This window comes from Thamnophis sirtalis, unplaced genomic scaffold, assembly GCF_051295495.1.
Source record: "Thamnophis sirtalis isolate CommonGarterSnake01/CBP01778 unplaced genomic scaffold, rThaSir2_p1.2 scaffold_1, whole genome shotgun sequence".
NCBI lineage: Eukaryota > Metazoa > Chordata > Lepidosauria > Squamata > Natricidae > Thamnophis > Thamnophis sirtalis.
The window spans coordinates 127710274-127735475 of NW_028261381.1; the positions used below are offsets into that span (position 1 = coordinate 127710274).

Here is a 25202-nt window from a genome sequence, read left to right on the forward strand (position 1 = left end):
TGCAGTATGACAGTGAGAAGGGAGAAGTTGTTCACCCCATCCTTTCTTCCTCCCACCAAAAGGCAGCCCAGGTCACCATCCAAAGCGTGGATAAGCTGATGACAGCAATGAAATTGGCCCTCCCAGCGGACACAAGGCTCAACAATAACAAGGCTATCCTAACAATGAAAGCTGGATTAGCCTGGAAGGGGTCCAAACTGTACGTCCCTGTGGGGTTGAGGCTGGAAGTTCTACAGTGAAGCCATGAGGCGAAACTAGGAGGCCACTTTGGATTCTTGAAAACGCTCCACCTCGCCAGGCATCAATTTTGGTGGCCGAAGATGAAATTGGAGGTGGAAGATTACCTAAAAAGCGGTGCTACTTGCGCAACGATGAAAACACAACCAGGGAAGCACCTTGAACTACTACAACGAGTGGCCAGCCCTAACCGACCATGATGTCCTTGATGAATGCTGATGCTGTGGAGGCGGCTAGCACCAGAACAGCCCAAGAGAAGGAATGAGAGGCCAATGGAGATTTATGTGACGAGAGTGAGATGGACAAGGTAAAATTGTCAAGAGGAGTTGTTAGAAAGTAAAATATATTGTGACAATTCCATTCCTGTTGTTCATCAATAAACTGAAACTTGCTGCTTTTGTTCTGGGCACAGCTCATTTCAAGTGCTAAGTTTTGTTTTAGTCATTATATATAAGAAGGATTTAACCCTTTAGAAAAAAACTCCCAGGGGTGTTTAAACTTGACAGCTTTAAGACTTGTGGACTTCAACTCCCAGAATTCCTCCTCCAGTCATGTTGGCTCAGGAATTCTGGCATTTGAAGTGTGCAAGTCTTAAAGCTGTCAAATTACAAGACCCTTGCACCCCTAACACTTTAGAAAAAAAACCCCAGGGATGTTCAAACTTGACAGCTTTAAGACTTGTGGACTTCAACTCCCAGAATTCCTCCTCTCGCGCTTCATCTTGATGATGTGCAGACGGGCGGGGGGAGGGAGCTGGAACCGGTTCTAAATGGCACTGTATATTTGTGGAACTTCTTCTATAGAAGAGATTAAAACTGGCAGGAACCCACCCCTGATGCAATTTGAGAATTCTCTGAATTAAAATATGTATCTGATCCCACTATTTCTTAGCTTCCTTTCCTGTCCACCAAAGATGAGAAAACATACCTTTAAATTGCTTACATTCCCAACATATATTTGGCATCCTTATATATGTTTGATGACCTGTCTATTATTAAATACCAATGATACATCATCTTGTAAACATTATCTTTCATATTATAACTTAGTGTAACTTTCCATTCTTTACTCCATATATTTCCCATTGATCAAGCATTATGTTGTATCCCAGGTTTTTTGCCCATTTAATTATAACACTTTTAAAAAATTCATTTCCAATAATAGTTGGATAAAAATTCATTTCCAATAATAGTTTGCAAATAATATGTTCTTCACTAGCACATAAATCCAATTCAAAATCAGTGTTTTCATTGATAAAAGCACATTTCTTTTTGTCCATTTGAAATCTTTCTGTCAACTGGACATAAGCATAATATTGACAAATGTGACCTTCCCTTTCCAATTCTTCACTAGTTTTTAATTTGGCCTCTCCTTCAGAGAAAGTCAATAAATGCGCACAGGTCAACCAAATTTGTGTAGTTATCATTTCTGTTAAAAAAAAAATTCTGGCGGCGTTTACCATCAAAGAATTTTAGGATATCTTGCTTTATATCTATTCTAAATTCTCATTATGGCACTCCTAACAAAATATTTCTTGAAAATCTATGTTAACCTTGACTTTGTCATACTATAAATAACAGTGCCACTCAAATCTCAGATCATGTCCTTCCAACTTTAATAATCTCCTATTCTTCAGAGACATCCAATCTTTCATTATACCAAACAACAAGGACCAAACTATGATTTTAAATCTGGTAGACCTAATCCACTGTCTTTTTGGCATCTTGCAGCAATATATATTAAATTCTTGGAGTTTTGCCCTGCCATACAGACTTAGAAATATCTTTTTCCAATGTTTGAATGATGCATCAATAGTAAAGACTGAAATTGTCTTCAATAAAAATAAGCCATTCATCTTAATCACTAAATTCTATCTAACAATGATATTTGTACTTTTCCCCACCTCAATAAATCCTTTTTAATATCCTTCCATACCTTGAAATAGTTATTGCAAAGCAACATATAATTCATATTGGTCAATGTAACCCCTAAATATTTGCTTTCTTAATTTAAAGCCATTCCTTTTCATCAGACTCTCTTGGGCTTGTACACTCATACATTTAAACAAGATCTTTGTTTTTTGTTTATTATAAATCTGCCTAATACATTAAAATTCTTTAGTGTCTTCATGAAAAGTTCAATACCTTGCTGAGGTTCTTGCAAAAAACAACACCTAAATTGTCAACAAAGCCTTTAATTAGTAAGTCTTGTTTTAAATTTCCAAGCCTGTTATTTTCTCATACGATTTCTCATAAGATTTCTATTCAAAATTTATAGAACTAAAATAAAAAGCAAAAATGGCAAAGGTCATCTTTGTCTTGACCCCTTCTGGATTTCACATGATTTTGTTAAGTCACCATTAATAATAATGTGTTTTTTGGGTTGTATACATCTGATTTCTTGAATAATCCCCCCCCCAAATTCGTATTTTTCAAAACTTTAAACATCAAAGACCAGTTCAAATTGTCCAAAGCCTTCTGTGCATCAAGAAAGATAAATGTTACCTTCTTTTCATTGTGTTGTTGAAATACTCTATCACAATCAATATAGTTCTTTGCTTTTTAAATTGTTTTTTAGGTAATGATACACATTGATAATCCTGAATAAAGTCCTGTAAAATTTCTTTAATCAGCCAATATTGTTGTAAATATTTTGTAATCATTATTCAACAGTGGAATTAGTCTATACTTCTTGGTTGAAGTCAAATCTTGTCCTTCCTTTGGAAGTAAGAAAATATTAGATTCCAGGATTCTAGCATAGCAGATTTTTTTTTTCAAAATAGAGTACACATTTTAAGTGGTCACCACATTTTAAGTGATTATGAAAATTGATATTCACAACACTTATAAATCAAATTTAGGTGATATTCATTAAATTCACAAATTACACAATGGTTAGGGGTCTGATCAATTCACAACACCAATTATATTAGATTGCAGCATACTTTGACAAGTTTGAAGATTGGGATGAGAGGAACACGATGCCCTTTAACAGGGAGAAATATAAAGTTTTGCATTTAAAGAGAAAAAAATAGGACACACATACCAGATGGGAAAATTATGGCTTGGAAATACCATATCTGAAGATGACTTGGGTATAACCATTGGCAAAATGAACATGAGTCAGTCGTCTAAGACAATTGCTAGATGTTCTACCCTGCATTAGAGGAAGATCATATAAAAAAGTACACAAACTCTCTAGTCTCCATTGGTGAGACCACATATGGCATTTCAGAAGGATAGTGACATATTAGAGATGGTTCAGAGAAAATCAGAAGATGATAAAATAAAGATGATGATAAAATCAATGAACTTGAAGACATACTCCATGAAAATAGGCTGAAGGAATTAGGAATGCTTCGCCCAAAGAACAGAAAACCTGAGGTAGCATCATGATCAGAACATAATGTTCAGATACCTAAAAGAAAGCAATAGGGAAAAGAACTATTTTGCATGGCCACAGAAATTAGAACCAGAAATAAGTTGCCGCTACTTAGTTTTTTAAAAACTAAGAAAACAATTATCTTATTATTATAAGATGTATACAATAATCTACCTATAGTGATTGTAGGTTCTTCATGTTTAGAGATTTTTAGGAAGAGGATGGACAACCAGGTTACATGGATGGTTTAATTGATCTTCCTGCACATTTCAGCTGATTTGACTAGATGATCCCTTTGATCCTTCAACTCTACAGATTTATAGTTCTATTGGATATGGTCAAGCAGCACTGGACAGCTTTCTTTTTGGAATGCTTTAATTTGGATTTATGTCTGCCTCATAGAAAACACAAGAAAGAAAGGAAAAGGAAAATGCGACTAAATTCTACCATTATTGGGACAAAGAAATTTGCATGAGCATTCCCACATTGACTTGTAGTTGTTGGAACATTGGTAATAATTAAATTCATATATGGACTTTCCAGAAATAGTCTCAGAATGGTTTATACTATAAATTACAGTGAAGACTACAGAAAAAATCATAATACATAATTTTAAAAATATCTGTAAACAATAGAACTAAGATTCAATTATAAGAATAATAATGCACTGATTAAAGATCAGTTTATAGCACAGTAAAATGAAAACTATTTTTATTATGGACTTGACTATGGAAAAATAAGGAAGACTATATAATTTAATTTATAACAAATGCTGGACAAAAGATTAGATAAATATTCTGTACCATTTGTGATAGTAAAGTGGGCCCAGTCCCTGGTGACTGTATGGATAATAGCTTCTATCTCACCCTTTCCCCCATAATAATGCATAGCTCTTCCAAGGACATTCAGTAATCTTGATTCAGTCTATCCATTTTTTCTGTTGCTTCTACTTTTTCCTTCAACTTTCTAAAGCCTAATCATTTTTTTCCTCTTTGATCACTTGCTTACATCTTATGTTCAAAATAGATGAATTTTGGTTTGCTGATTATCATATCTAGGCAGCTATCATTTTTTCATTCAGACCAATTGACTGGTTTTTCTTGTAGTCCATGTTATTCTTAGTAACTATTCATAATTTGAAAATATTTATCTTCCTTCTCTTTTGCTTTTTTATTGTTTCATAGATTAATACTTTGAGTAGAAAAACAATGCTATAACGATTCTCATCTTTCTTATCATAGAAATGCCCTTATCTTTCATGACCTCTCTGAGTTTGTCAATGTCTTCCATCCTAGGATTAATGTCTTTACTGCTCCAGCATACTATCCATCTTTATTTATTATTAAGTCCAGGAAAACAAAACTATCTAGTACCTTCACTTCTTCATAGTCAATTGTGACCAAGCTGATTGACATTATCTTTGTCTTCTTATTTAATATTAACATTTTTCACTTCCGATTTTTGGTTTTTATAATGAGATGATCTAAGTCTTCTTAATGTTCAGCTAAAAAGAGGTGTCATATGCATATCTCAAATTGTTAAGTATTTTGACATCCAGTTTTGATTCAAGCTGTCATCTTATCAAATTTTGCCATTTATATAATATATTTACCTCACAAGTGAAGCAGATATGAGAATAATATGCATCTATGCCATTCTGCACTCGGAACCGATCAATTTCTCCAAACTCAGTTTTTACAGTTTTTTTTGTGGTTTTATAAAAAAAATTTTTTTGATAAACAATATCCAAAAATAACAGCATACCTGTTATTCTTAATAAACATTTTAGTATTATAACATAATCAAAGACCTTGTTGTAATCAATATACAGTAGAAGGTGTAAATTTCCTATGTAGGTTCCCATACTCTTTGCATTATTCATCTTGTATTATGTCCCTTTGGTTGTCTGAAGCCCCTATTCATTTGCTATTTCTCTATCCATATATACAGAGCTGCTCTGCAAGCTCCATGGGCTGCCAATGTGCTTCCAGGTCCAATTCAAGATGCTGGTTTTAACTTTTAAAGCCCTTCATGGCATGGGACTGAGTTATCTGAGGATTTACCTCTCCATGACATCTGTCTGTCCTATTAGATCATCAGCCTGATCTAATAGGATATCAGCCTGTCCTATTAGAAGAAGCAAAGAAGGCATGTTGTGGGTACCATCTATCAGGGATCTACATTTGGTGGATCTCAGAAGCAGGCCTTCTCTGCCAGGGTGCATGGAACATTCTCCTTCCCAAAGTCAGGTTATCTTTATCCCTGTCATCATTTTGGAGGTGGTTAAGACTCAAACCTGATTATATCACCAGAACTGCGGGGACCCAGGGAACTGGAAATATTCTTTGATTGCTCCATTATGGTTGAACTTTTTACCATCTCTGGCTTGTATGTTTTAATTTTTTAAATAGCATTTTTCATTTTAATATAACTGTTTTATATTTTTATAATGAATATTTTACATTGTTGTTTTACTGATTATTGTGTACTGCCTAGAGTTGCTTCTTGTTAGATGTGCAGCCATATAAATAAATAAAAATATAGCTATTCTTTTTTCCACTAAGATTTTAAGCAAAACTTTGCTCGTAGGAGGATTGAGTCTAATAACTCAGCAATATGCATATTCTCTTGCCATCTATATTTTTCAATATAGCCATTTGTATTAATCGTTTCCAAACTCTAAGTCACAAACTTACTTCATATTTATTGATATAAACTTGTGAGTACTGGTAGTACCTTTTCTTCTGCAGCTTTAATCAGTTCAGAGTATTTCATTTGTACCTGGTGTTTCCTTTTTGACAGCTGGTCTTTGCTTTTTTATAATGGAGTTGGTTCTTGAATATAAATTCTATACATATGTTTCCGCCATTTGTAATGTTGTTTATAAAGTGTATCAACACATTTTCCATCTTGTTTTACCCTTTTTGCCTGTATTATATCTCATCTGTAACTTTTTTGAATGCTTATAGCTTACCTATAAATATTCCTGTGATTTTAAATTTTTATCTAATCTTAAAACCATTTTCTGATTATTTATCTCTATTTGTTAACATTTGTGATAGAGATTTTTTTTCCTTGTCCTTTTCTACTTGATGTTGAAAGTTGATCTTCAGTGCTAATACGTCTTTCTAGTTGCTCAAGGCTTTCATCATCTATCTTTCTTGCTTTTATAATAATTTGTTCTGAAAGTCACTTGGATCTTTTTTTCTTTGAAATTTTGGGAGCATTTTTTATGTTTTAGTTATCCCAATTTCTTTCATCTCTTCTCAGAATTCCTCAGATTCTCTTTCATATAAATCACTGAATCTATTACACTGATCTTCCAATCTTATTCTACGTAACAAGATGAATTCAGGTTGGATCTTCTTGGTGCATCTAGTCTGTCTAGGTTACCATGTAGATGCAGTTCCATTGAGGACTACACGTTGGTCAGCCAGTTACGAATCCATCTGGTGGTGATGCTGTCTAACCCACATTCTTCTCCTTTATCTAGTAATAGATTATGGTCTACCTTATCAAAGGCCTGAAGTCCAAGTAAACTATATCTATGGCATTCCTCTGGTCCACTAATTTTGTCACTTTTTCAAAGAATGCAATAAGATTAGTCTGGCATGATCTGTTTTTGACAAACCCATGTTGGCTTTTGGCTATTACTTTGTTTACTTCTAGGTGTTCGCTAATTCGTTGCTTGATTATCTTTTCCAGAATCTTTCCTGGTATTGAGGTCAGGCTGATAGATCTGTAGTTTCCTGCATCTATTTTTTCCCTTTTTTGAAGATGGGAACCACATCAGCTCTTTTCCAGTCCTCTGGCAGTTCCCCAGTGTCCAGGATCTCTGAAAGATATAGTTCAGTGGTTCTGAGATCTCATCTGCCAGTTCCTTCAGAACCCTGGGGTGTAATCCATCCAGTCCTGGTGATTTGAACTCGTCTAGGGTAGACAGGTGCTCACTTACCATTTTCTTTCCTATTTCAACTTGTGTTCCTAATCTGATTTTTGTGGTGCTGTTTTTGATAGGTTGGACTGTTTTATCCCTTTGTGTAAAGACAGATGCAAAAAATGAGTTAAATAGTTCTGCTTTCTTCCTGTTGCTTGTCACCTTCTTGCCACTTTCTCCCAGCAATGGACCAATTGTTTCCTTAACTTTTTTCTTATTTTTATTATTGTCCATCCTACAACTTTAACATAATGTAGATTTTGAACAAAATAATTAATTACTCATAAAAACTTTTATATCTTCTGTATCTTAAAAGATCCTTAAGGTATAATGGAAACAAATATTTAATTGTTAATGTAAAGATTATTCATCTGTGGAACTTGGATATTGTTTATATTTCTAACCCCACAGGATCTTTCAACATAAAGAAGTATGAGGAGAATATGCCCTATGAATGCACTCTGGTTCATACATAATTTCTTCATCCAATTCCTTAAATGGAAAACAACAATAAACAGTTGAACTGATTTGTTGTGATATATCTATAAAGCCTGGATTTTAATTGTTGAATTTAAGCTCTTAAATGTTGAAAGAGAGTTTTTGGACTTTTCATTGTGACTTGTTGCTCTGTTCACTGGATGGGTGAGAGAGAAGAGAGGAAACAGTGTAAGGAAGCAAAACTTGAGTAAAAGGAAGTCTGATTAAGTTTTGGCTTGAAGTGTCACTTTTTGGGTTTGTTCCTGCATTGATCTGCAAGGGAATGAGGCAAGTAATGGCCCCTTGGGGACCTTCAGGACTTTCTTCTCAATGTCAGACGTCATTTTCAATCACCCTCTCCCTCCCAGCTATTAATTTTGGCCTGGGATCATGGGGACTTGTCCATCTATCACACCTAATTGACACTAAATGATCTGTCAGTTTATTGATGAACGGCAGGAGTGGAATTGTCACAATATATTTTACTTTCTAACAACTCCTCCTGACAATTTTACCTTGTCCATCTCACTCTCTTCACATAAATCTCCATTGGCCTCTCATTCCTTCTCTTGGGCTGTTCTGGTGCACAGCATCAGCACTCATCAAGGACATCAAGATGGCGGTAAAGCTGCAGTCTGTGGGTTTCTTTTTATAGAGTAGATGTTTCAGGTATGTTAACCGGTTCCTGTCCTCTTCTCCTTCACTGTCATTGCCAGGCTGGTTGGCTTTGCGAGTCAAGAAAAAGAAACATCATCTTAAGATGCTTACAGTCATCTAATGATGACTGTAAGCTTTTGTTTCTTTTTTTCTGCTATCTTTTTAAAAAAATCCTAAAGAAATTGTATTTAATGAATATCTTGGATTCAAACTATTAAAACGTATGGTTTTCCAGATAGCAATAAGAAAAGATTAATCAACTAAATTTCAAGACTAAAGGAACTGATTGTCTAGGTGAACTCAAACTACAGGAAATAACATGTCAATATGTGTTACAAATAGAGGCATAATTCTGAAGTTTTAGAAGGACTGGGTTAACATTTTCTAATCTATTAAAGAATGTGATTCATTCTGCAAAAAATGGCATTTTAGTAAGTTTTATATCTTGTAATACCTTTTACAATTGTTAGTTTACAAACTATGCCAAGTTCATCCAGGCTTTTGGCAAGGGGGAATGAAACCCCTTGCTTCATTCCACTTGGTCTGTCATTCTTGCCACCTTTTTAATTTTTTTTATCATCTATTAATTTAAACTAATAAACTCCCTCTTTGAGGGAGATGGGTAGTTCAGAAATGTGAAAAATAAACAAATTGTAATTTCTTTCTTTGTTTGATTGTTCAGGTTCATTGGAAGTTGGGTGGCATACAAATTTATTAAATTATGGTTCAGTGCACAGTCAGCCAAATGTTTACACTAACTTTGGCGTTTTTATCCACCTATCAAGTCCTTCTCAAGGACCTGGTATAGGGAGATCTTGTTTGATGGGGTTAAGGATATTGTTTCAGGATGTAAGGTGTTCCAAGTAAAGTTGACTTTTGCAATTGACTGATGATAGTTTTATTAATGCCAGTGGGAACTGGCATTTATTAATGCGAGTGGAACTTCAATTTTGGGATTGCAGCCAAAGTGCCTATTACTATTATTATTCTCTTTGCTTTTTTCCGACACAGTCATTCTATTTCTATTTGCAGGTCTTTGTATTTTGTGATTTTCTCCAATTTTTATCTCAATAAAGGAGTATATTTGTAGCTCAGGCTTGTTTGTTTTCTTGCACATGTTTCATTATCTAAAGTAGGTAACATCATCAGTGCTAGTAAAGAGTGGGGTTTGCTCTCAGTTTTTATTCTAGTGACTTTCCTGTCAGTGTTGAATGGGAATGGTGTTGGAAATTCTTTGGTTGGGCTGTTTACTGTTAGCTTCTTTGGCAGTTCCTTGGTTTGAGTGTTATTTACTTCATGATTATTGGTCTGATGTTAATCTTGGAGTTAATCTATGTTCATCTGGGTGTTGATTGCTGGTGGGGAGGTATTTGAATTCTTCTGATAGCTTGGCATTCTGACAAATTAGCCATCAATGGACACATAGACATAAGCAACATCTACATAGTGTGCAGGAGACAACTAACAAGTCAAAAAGGGTAAAAAAAGACCAAAACACCTCCCCACCAGCAATCAATACCCAGATGCTTGTCCATTTCAATTCTAAAGTCCAAGAGCGAGGGTAGATAAAAAATGATGATTTTTTTTAAAATAATAAAAAATAGGATTTTTTAAAATTTAAATTGGATTTTTTGATTTTTATCCGATTTAATTTAATAAAATGCTTTTGGAGAAAAAAAATCTATCTAAATATAGTTTTCTATTTAAGATGCATTAATAATTTAGTTTATTCAGCATGAATTGGAGCTTAGTTATGTAGCATAAGGCTGTATATTCCGCAATATTGGGACTGTCGGGACAGGTCAGAGGAGGAACTGCTGTGGGACAGAGATGACAGTTGCTATTTCAATCTTTCAAAATTATGATTTAAATCAAGCTGATTTAAATCAAGCCTTTTTACTAGTGATTTAAATCATGATTTAAATCAACTTGATTTAAATCAAATCCACCCTGCCCAGAGCACTTTAGTTTTGTCATTTTCTATTACTTTGTCTATTTTGTGGTCCCACCAATTCTTCAAGTTAAGCCTAATAAGGAATTATTAAGGTATTGTCTAAGATTACTGTTATTAAATTTTATCTTCATCTTTATCCAGGAGGTCAGGGTGGTATATGCTGCCCTTTTCTCTATTTTTTCCAGAACAACTTTGCACGTAGATTATTGGGCTGAGAGATAGTGCTTGTTAGAAAGTCAACTAAAGAATTCCTGCCACTGAAAGTGGATTGGTATGTGGTCCATGCCGTTAGTGGTCCAACACCTTAACCCATATATTATACTGGCTCTTATCTATTGCTTTGCATTTATTTCACTGAATTTTGCAATCGGCATTCTCTTACCAAGATTTCAGGAATGGTAAGAGAGGTTACAATTTTTATTGGAAAGACAATAATACATTGCCCTATTGGATGATATTACTCATACATAATTAAGGTAGAGTTAACATGATTTATCCTTTCATACATTTATAATAATCCCATCCAAAAATGAACAATCCTTTCTGTTTCTGTTTAGTTTTTAATATAAATAAAAATCAGGAATATAACTTTTTTGGGGGAAATTGCCCAACCATAATGCTACTTTCTGTTCCGAAACTCAAGCAAACACAGTAAAAAGAGATATTTCAAGAAATCCTGCAGTTTAGACAGTTCTGGCAGGATATTCAGTTCTGCAGTAAAAAATATCTAATTTTGCTATTCGAACTACATTTTTATATATAATATAATATTCAATAAATAAATAAATATGTATGTATATTATGTATATATGTATTTTATATGTATTCTTTCCTTTTTTTATTCATTCCTAAATAAAAATATAGTGTATAACAGCCAGACCTTTGAAAATTTAGCAGATAAGAAGTTTATAAATGGAAAGGAAATCCATATATAGGTACTTGAGAGACCGCCTACTGCCAATTACCTCCACTAGACCGATCCGATCGCAAAGATTAGGCCTCCTCCAAATTCCATCAACGAGCCAATGTCATCTGGCAACTACCCGGAGGAGAGCCTTCTCGGTGGCTGCTCCGACCCTCTGGAACGAACTCCCCGTGGAGATTCGTACCCTCACCACCCTCCAGACCTTCCGCACTGCCCTTAAAATCTGGCTGTCCCAGCAGGCCTGGGGCTAAAGACCCTAACCCCACCCGAATGTTATGATTGTTGTGTTCTCTTTTAACAATGTATTATTTTATGTTCATAACTTGTTTTGTCCTCCCCTTCCCCTAACTTGTGAGCCGCCCTGAGTCCCCTCAGGGAAAAGGGCGGCATACAAATAAATAAACTATAAACTATAAACTATAAAATAATTTTCTGCAGAGTATTAGAAAGTAGATTAAGTGCAGAATTCATGTTCTTAGGTATTGGGAATCCTGCCCTGATTCTTTAGTTAGAATCTACAGTAAGTTACTGTGCAGATTGTGTATCATGATAGTTAAAAATCTCGGCCTTGCAAATTGTTCTATTGTAGTTTATGCCTTGGAGACAAAACTGTCCCCCCCCCATTCCTTGAGTAGGGGGGCTATCAGTGCATACCCCTAATATTGTCAGTACTTTTATTCAGAAGCAGGGTTTTTTAATATGATAAGCCTAGCAACTGGGTCTACTTTTCCTTTGATGAATCCTTTCTTCAAAAATAGAATTTCTGTGAACATCAGTACTTTCTTTTCCTTTCTGTTCTTCTAGCAAGGGGGCATCTTCAAGGAGCTTTCGTTTTGCAGGTCATTCATAAAAGAGAAACAGCTTAGGCTAGGCAGTGCATTCCCTTCCATTTGGAAACATCCCCTTCAGCTGTGATGGGTCTTCTGCATTTGGACCTTCAATACCTTTGATATTCTACTCAATGACTTCCTGCAGAGCTCAGACGGTCCCATTCTTCATAACTGGAAGCACTGAGGAAATTTTTATTTGTTACTTTCCAGAAGTAAAAAAGTCAAGCAGTGTATTTCTGTGAACATATATTCATATGTTTTTTATTTCTGGAATTTTTCAAAGTAATAAGATTCCTTGAGTACAACATTGCTTGTTGCTGAGTTCAGTCAAATCTTCAGTATTCAGAATCTCAGCTAAAAATCATTGTTAAAGCTTGCAGAGTATAGTAACTGTGTCATTCCAGTCACTCACTGAATGCAAACCTTCTGTATTATATATATTGTTAAAATTGAACAAGAATTTTGAGCTAACTGGCAACGGATAAATATTTAGCAAAAAATGAGATTTCTTTACATTTGCATGATTCCTATTAACTGGTACATTAGGTTTTTGCTTTTGCTTTTTTTAAAGCAGAACTTCACTACTGGGGAAATTAAAGTGGAGATATGGGGGGGGGGGAGGAAAAATAAATACCATTATAAATTTAGTCAGAAGGGGGCAAACATTGCACAGAAATAAGTACACATTTCAGTCTTTGTTTCAGTGGTACTCAGAATTATACCCCATGCCATTCACTACTCATTTAATTTGTCTTGTGATGGTTTGTGTAGTATAAACAAAAGCTTTGCTTGCACAACTTGCTTAATTGGCCAATTAGGTAAAGATTAAATCAGAGATGTTAATGATAACAGTTTAATTCAAAATAGTCCCAGATTTTATGGGGGTTAGATGCCATCCCCCTTTCAGCAATGTCATGCAAACATTGGTTACCCCATTCAAAGTGAAGCAGTTGCCAAGTCCCATTTATTTAATCTTCTGAGTAGAGGGCACAGATCCATTGGAAAAGTCAAGTTCTGTTCACTGCTGAACAATTCTTTGATGACGATTGGCTGCAGAAGTCAATCAAGTTACTTACTTTATCCATCTCAGTGAGATTCTTTGTGGGTACTGGCAAATGGAAAAAGCTCATCAGAGGCTCTTATGCCAAAATTCTGAAAATATTTACACAATATTCCCTGACTAGGTATTTTGGATCTCCAGGATGCGCCCTAAACAGCTTAAAGGCAATCCTATCACATCCCCATTGTCCCTCTGTCCATATTTTTTCTTTCTTACGAGTTTCAGGTGTGTGTGTGTGTGTGTGTGTATGTGTGTGTTTTGTCAATCAGAGTTACTTGGGCAGGAATCATTATAGCTGACCTACTCCCTAAGAGGATATTGTGTTATGGAGAAGGATGGTGTTGCTGCAAGAGAAGCAAACAGCAGGGACAGACAAGTAAGAAAATTGTAAGCTTTTGTGTAAACTGGGGCCCCGGGGCTTGCCTGTTCCCTATTACTCTTTTCATCTTCCTTTCATACCACTAATACCTGTATGATCAATAAAAAAAGTGGTGCTATCATGAAGATTGCCTGTATTTCTCTGTTCCTCATTGGAGAAAATAGTTGAGGCTCCTCTTTTCCTAAAATTGTGACTCTGTCTCATTCAGCGTGCCTGAGTGCCAGTAGAATTCCAGTAAGGAGGTTTGGCTTCATCATACTAATAGCTGATTAAGTAAGTGTGTTGTGCAAACAGGATCAGAAAATATCAGTCTGTAATAGAACTGGAGAATAATGTGACTTTTTTGCTGGAGTATTATTTTTATGTTGTTTACCGTATTTTTCAGAGTATAAGACGCACCGGAGTATAAGTTGCACCAGGTTTTGAAGAGGCAATTTTTTTAAAAAAAGTAGGTAGGTAGATAGAGGGAGAGAGAGGAGAGAGGGAGAAATACAGTAGGTAGGTAGGTAGGTAGGTAGGTAGAGAGAGAGAGAGAGAGAGAGAGTAGATAGGTAGGTAGGTAGAGAGAGAGTAGATAGGTAGGCAGGTAGAAGGATATATATATATATACATACAGTAAGTAGGTAGGAAGAGAGAGGGTAGGTAGGTAGAGGGAGAGAGGAAGAGAGAAAGAGAGAGAGAAATTCAGTAGGTAAGTAGGGAGAGAGAGAGAGTAGGTAGGCAGGTAGGTAGGTAGGTAGATGTTTCCAGGTGTATTTATCCAGGTGCTGGAGAAGGAAATCGCTGTCAACCTGCAGCACCTAAGACTTGTTTCTGCTGGCACAGCACTTGACCAATGTAAATCTCATCAATCATTGTAACTAAAGAGCTTTCTGAAAGGGGAAATTTTTTTTTTTGTACTCTGCAAACCTTCCAAAAATGGGCCCGTTTTTTTTCAAATAAAAGGCATGAATAGCCTTGGGGGGGCTTGCAGAGTGCTCGGTGGGGGGGGGGGAGAACAAGCAAAAAACGGCCCAATTTTGCAAAAAGGACCCATTATTTTGTCAAAAAAATGCATGCATAGCTTTATGGAGGCTTATAGAGTGCTGCTGGGGGCGGGGAGGGGAAACGGCCCATTTTTTGCTCATTTCTGCCTCCCCCAGCCCCCAGGAGCTCTTTGAAAGCCTCCATAAGGGTATGCATGGCCATTTTTGTGAAGGGGCGGGGCTTCAGGAGGCAAAAAAATTGCTATATTCGATGTATAAGATGCACCCAGATTTTCAGCCTCTTTTTTGAGGAAAAATACTCCGAAAAATACTGTATTTATATCCCGCCTTTAATTTACAAATAACTCAAGGCAGGAAACATATCTAACACACCTTTCTCATCTTATCCCCCCCCCCCAACAGCAACAACATTGTAAGATGAGTTGGACTGAAGGTGTGTGACTGGCACAAGGTCACCCAGCTGGCTTTCAAGTCTCGGGGGGACTAGAACTCAGTCTCTTGCTTTCTATTCTGCTGCCTTAACCACTAAGCCAAACTGGCTCTCTTAGCATGTTAGTCTGATGAAGAAGGAGAAACCCAAATGGACTGCTTTGTAGGAAAACCACCTTCATAGAGCTTTTTGCTTTCCTCAAAACTCATCTGCACATTGTTTGCATAGTTGATTTTAACCTTATAGATTATTTGCCTTTGAACTGAATGTGTTACTTAACTGTGTTTTCAGCATTTCTAGCCAACAGTGACACATTGCACTTGGTTGTGCCAGGGCAATAAATAACATGATGCTATTTACATACATTTCCTTATAAGATGGCTTCTAAAGTAAAGGAGTCACTAGGCTAATATTTTGCACCTAATATTTGGAATTGATAGTAAATGTGTATTTTTTATTCTCTTGCTTAGAAGCTGCCCCGAAATCCCTTTTGTATTAAGGAGATCTAAAAATAAGTAATTAGTTCTTAAGCAAGTTTCGGGAAAACAAAGGTAGCACCTCGAATGGTTTACTATGATTATTTTACTACTTATATCTAATATTTTTTTTCTCATAGTCTTTTTCAGTTCATGCCTTTTTATCCAGTATTCATCATAATACTTTGTCTTATTTTTTCTTCTCTCCCTTAACAATATGAAATACATTCATTTTCTGTTATATGCCTTTACAGTAGACAGACTTGCAGCTACATGAAATATAAGTACAAGGAAGAAGAATAACTAGCCTTTGTGGGCTAGAGATATTAACGAATTTCAAGGGCATTTGCCCACATTCATCCCACTTATGTCACCTGTTAAAACAGGTTAACGGTGTCTAATTAACCGCTGAACATTGTCATCCTGCATGAATTTAGTATCCTGGCTCTTCTTGAAGCTTAGCTATTTTATCTCCATTAAATCTTTTCAATATTCCATTAAATAGGAATAAAATGTTTTAACAAAGAGGATGTCTACATTAATGCTGTCTTTCACCCTTCAGCACTTAACCTCTGAGATATAGCATTTATGGAGAATTGCTTCCTCACTTCAAACCTAGAAAACTGCTTAGTTGTGGGAAGAAAATCTGAACATCTCTGTTGTATACATAAGTGTATAGGAAAGCTGTTTCCATTTTAAACATTTGTCCTACAGTATGTATCTGAAAAAGGAGGGGTTCTATCTAACAATATATGTAATTGTGTTATCCGACATCTCAGGACAAACCATGGCATATCTTTCTCTCTTTTTAATAATTCTGCTAGATTACAGCTAGTCCTCAATTTACAATCACAATTGAATCCAAAATTTCTATTGTTAAGTGAGATATTTGTTAAGGAAGTTTTGCCCCATTTTACGATTATTCTTGCCACAGTTATTAAGTGAATCACTGCACTTGTTAAGTGAATCCAGCTTCCCCATTGGCTTTGCTTGTCAGAAGGCCACAAAACATGACCTCGAGACACTGCAACTATTATAAATATGAACCAGTTGCCAAACATCTGAATTTTGAACAGGTGACTATGGGAATGCTGCAATGGTCATAAGTGTGAAAAACAGTCATAAGTCATTTTTTTCAGTCCGCTGTAACGTTGAATGGTCACTAAATGAACTTTTTTAAATTAAATAGGTGTGATATGCACATAAAAACCATTATATCTTGGTTGACTTATAAAAGAGTTTTTGTGGATTGTAATTCATATTAAGATTAATGAAAGGGATGAATAGAGGATATAAGCTTTTGAGTTCTCTGAGACTCTTAGGGAAGGTGTGGGGAGTTAACTCTAGTCTGAGCAGATTGAGAGTTGAACCTTCCTACGTCTGTCTGCTATCAGAACAGATACCACTTGTGAGGGAAGAAATTTACATATATGACATTAGAATCAGAGTACTCCATAATCAGATTTGATAGCTTTTGAATCATAGCTGTGCAAATATTTCATACTTTTTGTACCATTCTCCTACATTTCTCCCTCTCTTGTGTGCATGTGAGAATCACTGCTTTTGCCAAAATGACTCACAGATGACTGTATAAATGGCTTATATTTGTTTGTTAGATAGAATTATTAAGTAAAAGATACTGCATTTGAGATGATGTATACTTTCTGTGATAGTCCTCAACTTACAGCCATTTGTTTAATGATGGTTCAGAGAAATAATGGTGTTGATAACTGTAATTTTGATCTGTCCCCAAAGTTACAAGGTCATCATTTCCCTGGTCACACAATTGCAATTTGGGGGCTTGTCAACTGGCACACATTTACAATGGTTCAGCATCCTATAGGCACATTGCATGTGACTTACCACATGACCCTTTTTTTTTTTGGTCATAAGGAGAAGTGAATCACGAGGCAGCTGATGCCAGTAAGTTCTACCTTGCGCATTGAGTACTGGGAGAAAGATGAGTATCGGGACAAGATTTTTGCTTCAAAATGTGTTGAGTACCAAATTAAATGAATTTTGAAGCAGTCAAGTACCGTGGCATCACTGTAACTAGAACCTACTACAAAAGGTTTAAATATATAGCTGAATGTTAACATTTTAAATTATTTTCTATTTTTTGAGATTTATTTTGGACCTATTTGTACAGGAGTTCAAGCCAATGTATGTAGTGTTCCCTCCTATTTTTCCCTACAACAACCTATGACATTTAACTGGATTGAAAGAGAGTGGCTGACCCAAAGATTCCCTGGAAACTTTGTCTGCTCTTGGCATAATGCCTTAACTACTACACAGCATTAGCTCCCCTCCTTCCACTCTTTTTGAAACAGAAATGAATAATTTATTGGATTTTGCTAAGCATTAGTATTTACCATTTGTTAAATCAAACCTCGAAGGTTTGCTTGCAGTTTCTTCATCACTACTTTCTGGTGTATTGCTGCTAGTTTTATCCTATCTTTATCACTCTATTCTTTTTTGTAGTCACTGTCATCTTCAGATTCCTAGCTGGGTGTATTTGTGTCTTCTGACATCAACAGCACATACTGTAGCACCAGCTCCACTAGTAAGAATCATGGCATAGTAAAACTCTTCCAGTATGCAAAACTGAAATGTCTCTTAGTCTAGTTTCTAGTCTCCAAATTATTTGAACCAAAACAAAAAGTTTGCACTGTTTGTGTAATTGAAAATGAAGGCTGCTTTTTTAAAAATGAGAATGAGACAATTTCCAGAGTCTTAAAGAAACAGGCATTATCTTTTAAATTTTCAGTGATATCTTTTTTGTAAAAGCAGAACATGTGGTAGAGTACAGCCTTATTATGTACCTTGTCATGCTGTGCTCTTTGCTCCAGGGAGTGGGAAAAGAGTATTTCCCAATGTGCAGAGTTAAAAAACTTCATCTTGTGAAACAGTCAAAGCAATCAGCAAGTGATGGAGTATCTGTTAAAAAGAAACCTGACATTTAATTAACTTTTCAAAGTGCTGGTTCAGCAACCTCTATGTTCTACATTTTGAATATTGAACAAGGACTCCTAATCGGATCTGAATTAGTTCTGGGCTTGCTGGGGTGGTGAAGAGCAAGTGAGTTGTCTGCAATCTTCTGCCCCATTGTCACAATATTATTAAATAATAACAATAATACTATGCATTTAATATTCATTTAATAACATTTAAATATTATTAAAAACTGATAGTAACCAGATTTTGCCTGATCTTCAGGGCATCTAAAATGAGTACTTCCGGGATTATAAGAGATAGCTGGGTTTAATAATAATCGTTTATAGTTCAAAGTAGCAGGGCAAAGGTATCATAATCTTCCTCTGAGAGTTAAAAAAGCTTTATTCTTACATTGCTTTAATTTTGAAAAATATTCAGAGGCTGCATTTCACATAATCGTGTTAAAAAATATCTCCCCAGGACCTATTTTTGTCTCATGATTCAGTGTATTCAATTCAACCTTGAGAGCAATTTCAGATGTTACAAAAGAGTAGTAATAGTGATATTATGAATAATTTCTGTGTCTTCACTTGATTCTTGTATAAAATGAACTATGAGAATGTTTGCATCTCTTCATAAAGCTGTGTATGAATGTAGATCATATGAATGCAGATTCTTATAGATAGCAATAGATATTAAAATTATATTTGTTTATTATTTATTAAATTTATGTGCTGCCCATATAATTGATACAGTACATCTAAAAAAAAAGAGTAAACCAAAACTGCAGCTGCTTTGAGATAAGTACAAATATTCTCTTGAAGACTGGATTCTGTTTGCTTTTTAATGTTTAGTGACATAGAATAAAATAGACAGTGATGATACAATCAGAGTACTTTTTAAAAAGTTCACCCCATCTAAATAGCCTGCAGTATTAGGTCAGGACTTTCTTAATATCTTCTTTTCGGACTGGAGTCAAGGAATAAAGTTGGGTTTATCTGCCCATGGTTACTTAACCCCAAATAGGAGCGACTAAGAACAAAGCCATAGTCAACAGTAAATCAAAGGAAATGTAGTGAATTTGGACAGCCAGCTCAGATCAGTAAAGCTAGTTGCAGTAGAGTTTGTGTTATAATTTAATTTGTGGACTCTTCTCCAGGCTGTGTCTTTGGATATATGCTCTTCTATAAGATTCTGGGTTGGAAGGAATAACTGACAGGGATGAGGTTCTCCATAAAGCAATTATTCATTCTTCTTTCCTTTCCTCTTATTTTTTCCCTCAGATCTATCTAGTCTTTTACATTGTTAAATACAATAAAGATCTAAAATTCTTAATGAGCCAGTGGTGCGCATTCTAGCAAAGGTATCTAACTTTTAGAGATATGAAGGAAGGGAATTTTCTAATTATTCCTCTTTTGATAAATCAGTGACAAAGAAGATTTCTCTGGGGTAAAGTATCTGGTAGCAGCACACTTAATCCCCAGGCATTAAAGAGAGAGTACAGGAGGTTGCAGGAGGAAAGTTGGAAGAACCCTTGTGGGAATCAGTGGAGACCAAGCCACCATATACCATGTTGATCACATCCTACTTGCAAGTTTCCATTCAGCCAAACAATCTTAGAATTAAAACCAGGTTTATTAAACTGTTGCCTTCCTCAGCACTAGAGTGATATGTGGCATATGATATATGTTTTATCATTTAACTTGTTTCTTTGTTACATTTATATCCTCGTGAGCTTAAGACTGTGTTCAGTTTTCCCACACAATGGCAATTCTGTGAAGTAGAGTGACTAGCTCAATGCTAAAAAAGAAGCTGAAAGAAAAAAGAACTGATCTGTCTTCTTTGCTATATCCTCAATAAATCAAAGATGATCTTTTTATTTGAAAGATGAATAATTATGAGAAAATGTAGATTTCCTTTCAGATAAATGCATTGAATCAATATGTACTTCTGAAATAACACTGAAAAGTTATTGTGAGTTTTGTTTTTTCCATTGTTCAGTGTAGGCCTTTGTTGTCTTTTAGGTCAAAAAAGAAACCTGCAGAACAAGAAGTTGAAGAGTAAGTGACTTCCTCATTGTCTACTATGTTTCTACCTAAATGTTAAGAAAAACTTTCATTTTCATCATTTTATGTTTGTGGTTACTGTCCCTGTATATATTTTTGTAGATTTTGGTCATATGTATTGAACTGGTTATAAGATGTTATGGCTATGCAGTGATCTAAATTTAAAGGGGAAAAGGTGATTCATAGCACATATGGATGCACCTGCATATTCATCTTTTGATCAAAGATAACTACAATACAATACAATAGAATTGGAAGGGATCTTGGAGGTCTTCCAGTCCAACCCCCTGCCTAGGCAGGAAACCCTATACCATTACAGACAAATGACTATCCAACATGTTCTTAAGTGTTGGGGCATTCACAACTTCTGGAGGCAAGCTGTTCCACTGATTAATTGTTCTAACTGTCAGGAAATTTCTCCTCAGTTCTAAGTTGCTTCTCTCCTTGATTAGTTTCCACCCATTGCTTCTTGTTCTACCCTCAGGTGCCTTTGAAAATAGTTTGACTCTCTCTTCTTTGTGGCAACCCCTGAGATATTGGAACACTGCTATCATGTCTCCCCTAGTCCTTCTTTCTATTAAATTAGACATACCCAGTTCCTGGGTATATATAACTGCCTGAGTTCATACAGTATATGACTCTGGGAAAAGGCACAAGTTGGCAATATGTGCAAAGATCTGTATCTATACATGCTCCAAATCATCTTTTCTTAGAAACTAGATTGCTGCACAATCTTATGAACTATTTTCTTAAATGCCAAAGGGGAATAGATTAGACTGAAGTTTTATGATCTTCCAAAGAACTTCAACTTAAAATCTGAAGTATTATAAATAATTTAAAATAACAACTGGGCATTTGGAAGCCACACTTTTGAAAAGCTGCTTTCATTGCTGATGTTTGTGGATTTGACTTTTACAATGGTTTCTGTTTGTTCATTAAATTTATATGGTTATCCATGACTCCGGATGAAAGAAAACTAGCACTGCCAATATTAAATCTCCAACAGATGGCAGTACAGATGCAGTAGAAGTTCTGAAGTGTAGTTTAGCATCTGTTCTTTTATTGCGATTAATGAGAATTTGCTGTAAGAAAAAGTTATGATGCTATTGTTTGTGAAGTATGAACCTGTGGTGAGTACTTGTCAGTACACTTTAAGCAGCACACCATCACTGAACATATGCCTCTTCAAGACTGTTAAATGCAGTTGTTTATGGCAATGTGACTTTGTGAAGCGAATACTGTGTGCATCACAGTGCCAAAAAATGTGATGGTGAACCAGAAAAAACTGATTTCTGTGCGTGATTAAGAATGAAGTGCATGGCCTGCGGCAACAACTGTCAAGTTTCACATGAGAAAGTTTGATGAACTGATCTTCTTGGGGAGGCATAGCAAACGGAAGAGAAAACCTGCAAAAGTGTAGCTAGGGCACAATGATCACAGCAAACACCAAAGAACCAATGAGTAGACTGTTTTTTTAAAACCTCTCCGGATAACAAGAGGATAGGAGATCCCCACATATGTTCTAGGTGTCTGTTCCTTGTGGAGACAGAAAGGTATTCTGTGAATTTGAGCAATGGGAGACAAAGGGATTAGCCATCTTGTTGCTACTGCAGCAGTATAGGGGAAGGAGTGGCAGAACCTAGTGGAATAGTTAAAACAGGAATCAGCCTAGAATGTCTATGTAACCATAAGCAGAGTAAGCCCAAAGTCCTTTGAATTCTGTTGACCTTTATTTAACTCCTAGTAAATACTAATCATGGGTTGAGAATATTCCTGTGCATAGGCATGAATAGCAATAAATCAGTTTAATTGGCTCTTCACCTATGGATCTAATCCTTTGTGCCTGACAAGCAGAGCCTTTTAAAAGACACTACTTTTGTAAGTCTCTTTAATCACTTTCAGAAATTTCCTATTAAGCATCTTAAAACTATGAGAGATCTTTGGAACAACACATTTGAAAAGTTGCTGGGTGAGTTTAGCTGCAATATTGAACTAAAGAAAAATTAATTGCAAACTTAAAAAATAAAGAATTTGAAATAAACAGCAAAAAGCTAAATATGATTTTGATGAAAGAAATGGATTAAATATCAAGTTAAATTTGGAATATTGACATTTACTATAAGATTTTGGAATTAATTACAAAAAATAAATAACTTCTCATGTAAACAGAATTATTTTGACTATCCTTGTTCATAATACAAGATAAATGACTTTATAATTTTAGGAACTAGATGCTAAAGAGGACTAAAGATTCTAAATCAATTGGAAAAATACAAGTCTGCTTTTGGTACTGGTTAACTGGAACTTACAAAATGACACAAAATGTCATAACATTGGAAATATTAAAGGGGATCTTTAAAAAATTGAGTTAGAAATTAAAAGCTACAATATCAAAAGTTTCAGTAAAGATATCTGATTGTATGAATAAATTATGTCCAAAATATGTTAAGGAGGAAATGATAGATATGAATTTTGTCTGACAAGACAGGAAAAGTACTGTAAATGGAACTATGAATGATAAGCAAAGAAAATGATTTAGAAAAGGACAAATTTTTATTGTTCTTTATTATTGGATTATTGGATATATTAAAGAAAATGGCTGAATTTTTTTAAATTACAGGAGAATTACAAATGGCAAATCAAGACAAATACTTGGAAAATATTTTCTTATCAAATCTACAAAAGATTTGTTAAACCCTTGAAGTTCGAAACCAATTTCAAGGATATTTTTTTTTGTTCTCTTTATTAAAACATCCCTATTTAAGCTAAAATTATGGATTTGGAACCATTACTTTTGATTTGGTCTTCAGATATGGTCTTTATTAGAGTCAATGTAATATTGAAGCACCGTGATATATATGCAAAAAGATATGCAAAGATTCACTCTCTTTTCTAATAATTTGTAGGTTTATAGTTCTTTTTAGAGCCAAAAAATTCTATATGGGTTTCTTCAGAGGAAAACTTAAGATGTTGTTTCATACACTTGCCTCTAATGGTGACTTCACTTTATAATATTTTTCAGTCATCGTCTAAGACAACAGAGCATAGAGGCAGGTAATGGAGAAGGTACAAATTTCCCTTTTAATTGAAATTAAGGTACTTTCATGTTTCTGACGCCTTTTCTTTGGCTGGAAGGCAGCAAAGAAATTCAGGATATCTTTCTAATGTAATTTATATGTTATCATGCATTATGTTCTATTTGTTTTTGATATCAAAAGTCATTAGAATATTAATGTATATTATTAATTTACCATTTTTAAAATAATTTAATATCCAACTTTTTTTCAATGTATGTTTTTAAGACAAGCACTTTAATAAATTCTTGTACTCTGCTTCCCCAAATATAAAGTATAAAATACAGTTTAATGAAAAGTTAGAGCAACTAATTGAATGTGTGTATCTTGATAAAATGCTCACTAAAGATGGGAAAATATATGAAAACATTTTAAGACATTCAAATGGTGGGTTCTATGGTGAAGAATGAATTTGTTGAAAGAACAAAAATGGCTGATCTTTCTTATTTTAAACATTTATATAGCCTCCCATCTTATATTGAACTCTGGGCAGTTACCAATCACATTTTTAAAAAATCAATAATAAACTAACATGATATATACATTTATTAAATGTTTAATATTTAATTAAACATTCAAAAAACTGTCAGCAAAGTCAACAGTCCTTCATTAGAATCTCTCATCCACCTCACCCTATCTCAGTGCTTTGGGGAAAACCCATGTCTTTAGTGCTTTCAGAAAGCTAGAGAGATAGAGGCCTACAAACTTAAAGAGAAAAGTTTTTTTATAGGGCAGGGGCTACCACGGAAAAGACAGGTTTCCTACTTTCCATAAGATGGCAATGTTTAAGGGAAAGATCTAGGAGCATGCCCATCCTATCTGATCATGTTAGGACAGGTATCATTAGGGAGAGGTGGTCCTGCAGAAAACCTGGCCCCATGCCTACTTTTAATGGAAGTCAGACTTTGGTATGTTAAGAGAAAAATAAAAGTAAATATAATGGGAATTGTGTGTGTTAAAATAAAACACAAGGTCAAAAACTTAATGGGAGCTGGATTAGTGGGAATACAAAATGAGTAATTCATATGAAATAACTATATCAATGTAGTTTTATGATAAAAGACAGAATAGATGAATAGCAAACAAATATGAAGAGAGATGAATGGGTGAAATGGAAGGAGGATCAGAAAAATTATAGTTAAATGAATATAGAGGTGAGTTGTAAAGAAGAAAAGTCAATATATGAAGTGATATATAGACTTGATAAAATCAAATGAGTTAGAAAGATGAATGATGTTGGTATAAATTATATTTAGCTATATTCCCTGTTCTTATGCTTTCCTTTAAAAAAATTGCTTACTCTTTCTTACTCCTTAACTGCATAACACCATTTATCCCAAATTTGTATGTACTGCATGTGTACTTTTTACTGCGTCTATCTGTATCTTTTTGAAAATAT

The 25202-nt window shown here is 35.0% G+C and overlaps 1 protein-coding gene across 2 annotated transcripts in view; it reads left to right on the forward strand.

Moving 5' to 3' along the window:
• Positions 1-25202, forward strand: part of IFT43 (intraflagellar transport 43) — a 61726-nt gene that overhangs the window by 15312 nt on the left and 21212 nt on the right. Inside the window, exons 4-5 of one of the 2 annotated variants that reach the window (XM_014061554.2) lie at positions 20688-20723; positions 23752-23795. In XM_014061554.2, coding sequence (XP_013917029.1) covers positions 20688-20723; positions 23752-23795 — 80 coding nt within the window. The remainder of the gene's footprint in view (positions 1-20687; positions 20724-23751; positions 23796-25202) is intronic. The other variant, XM_014061555.2, reaches the window with a different exon arrangement.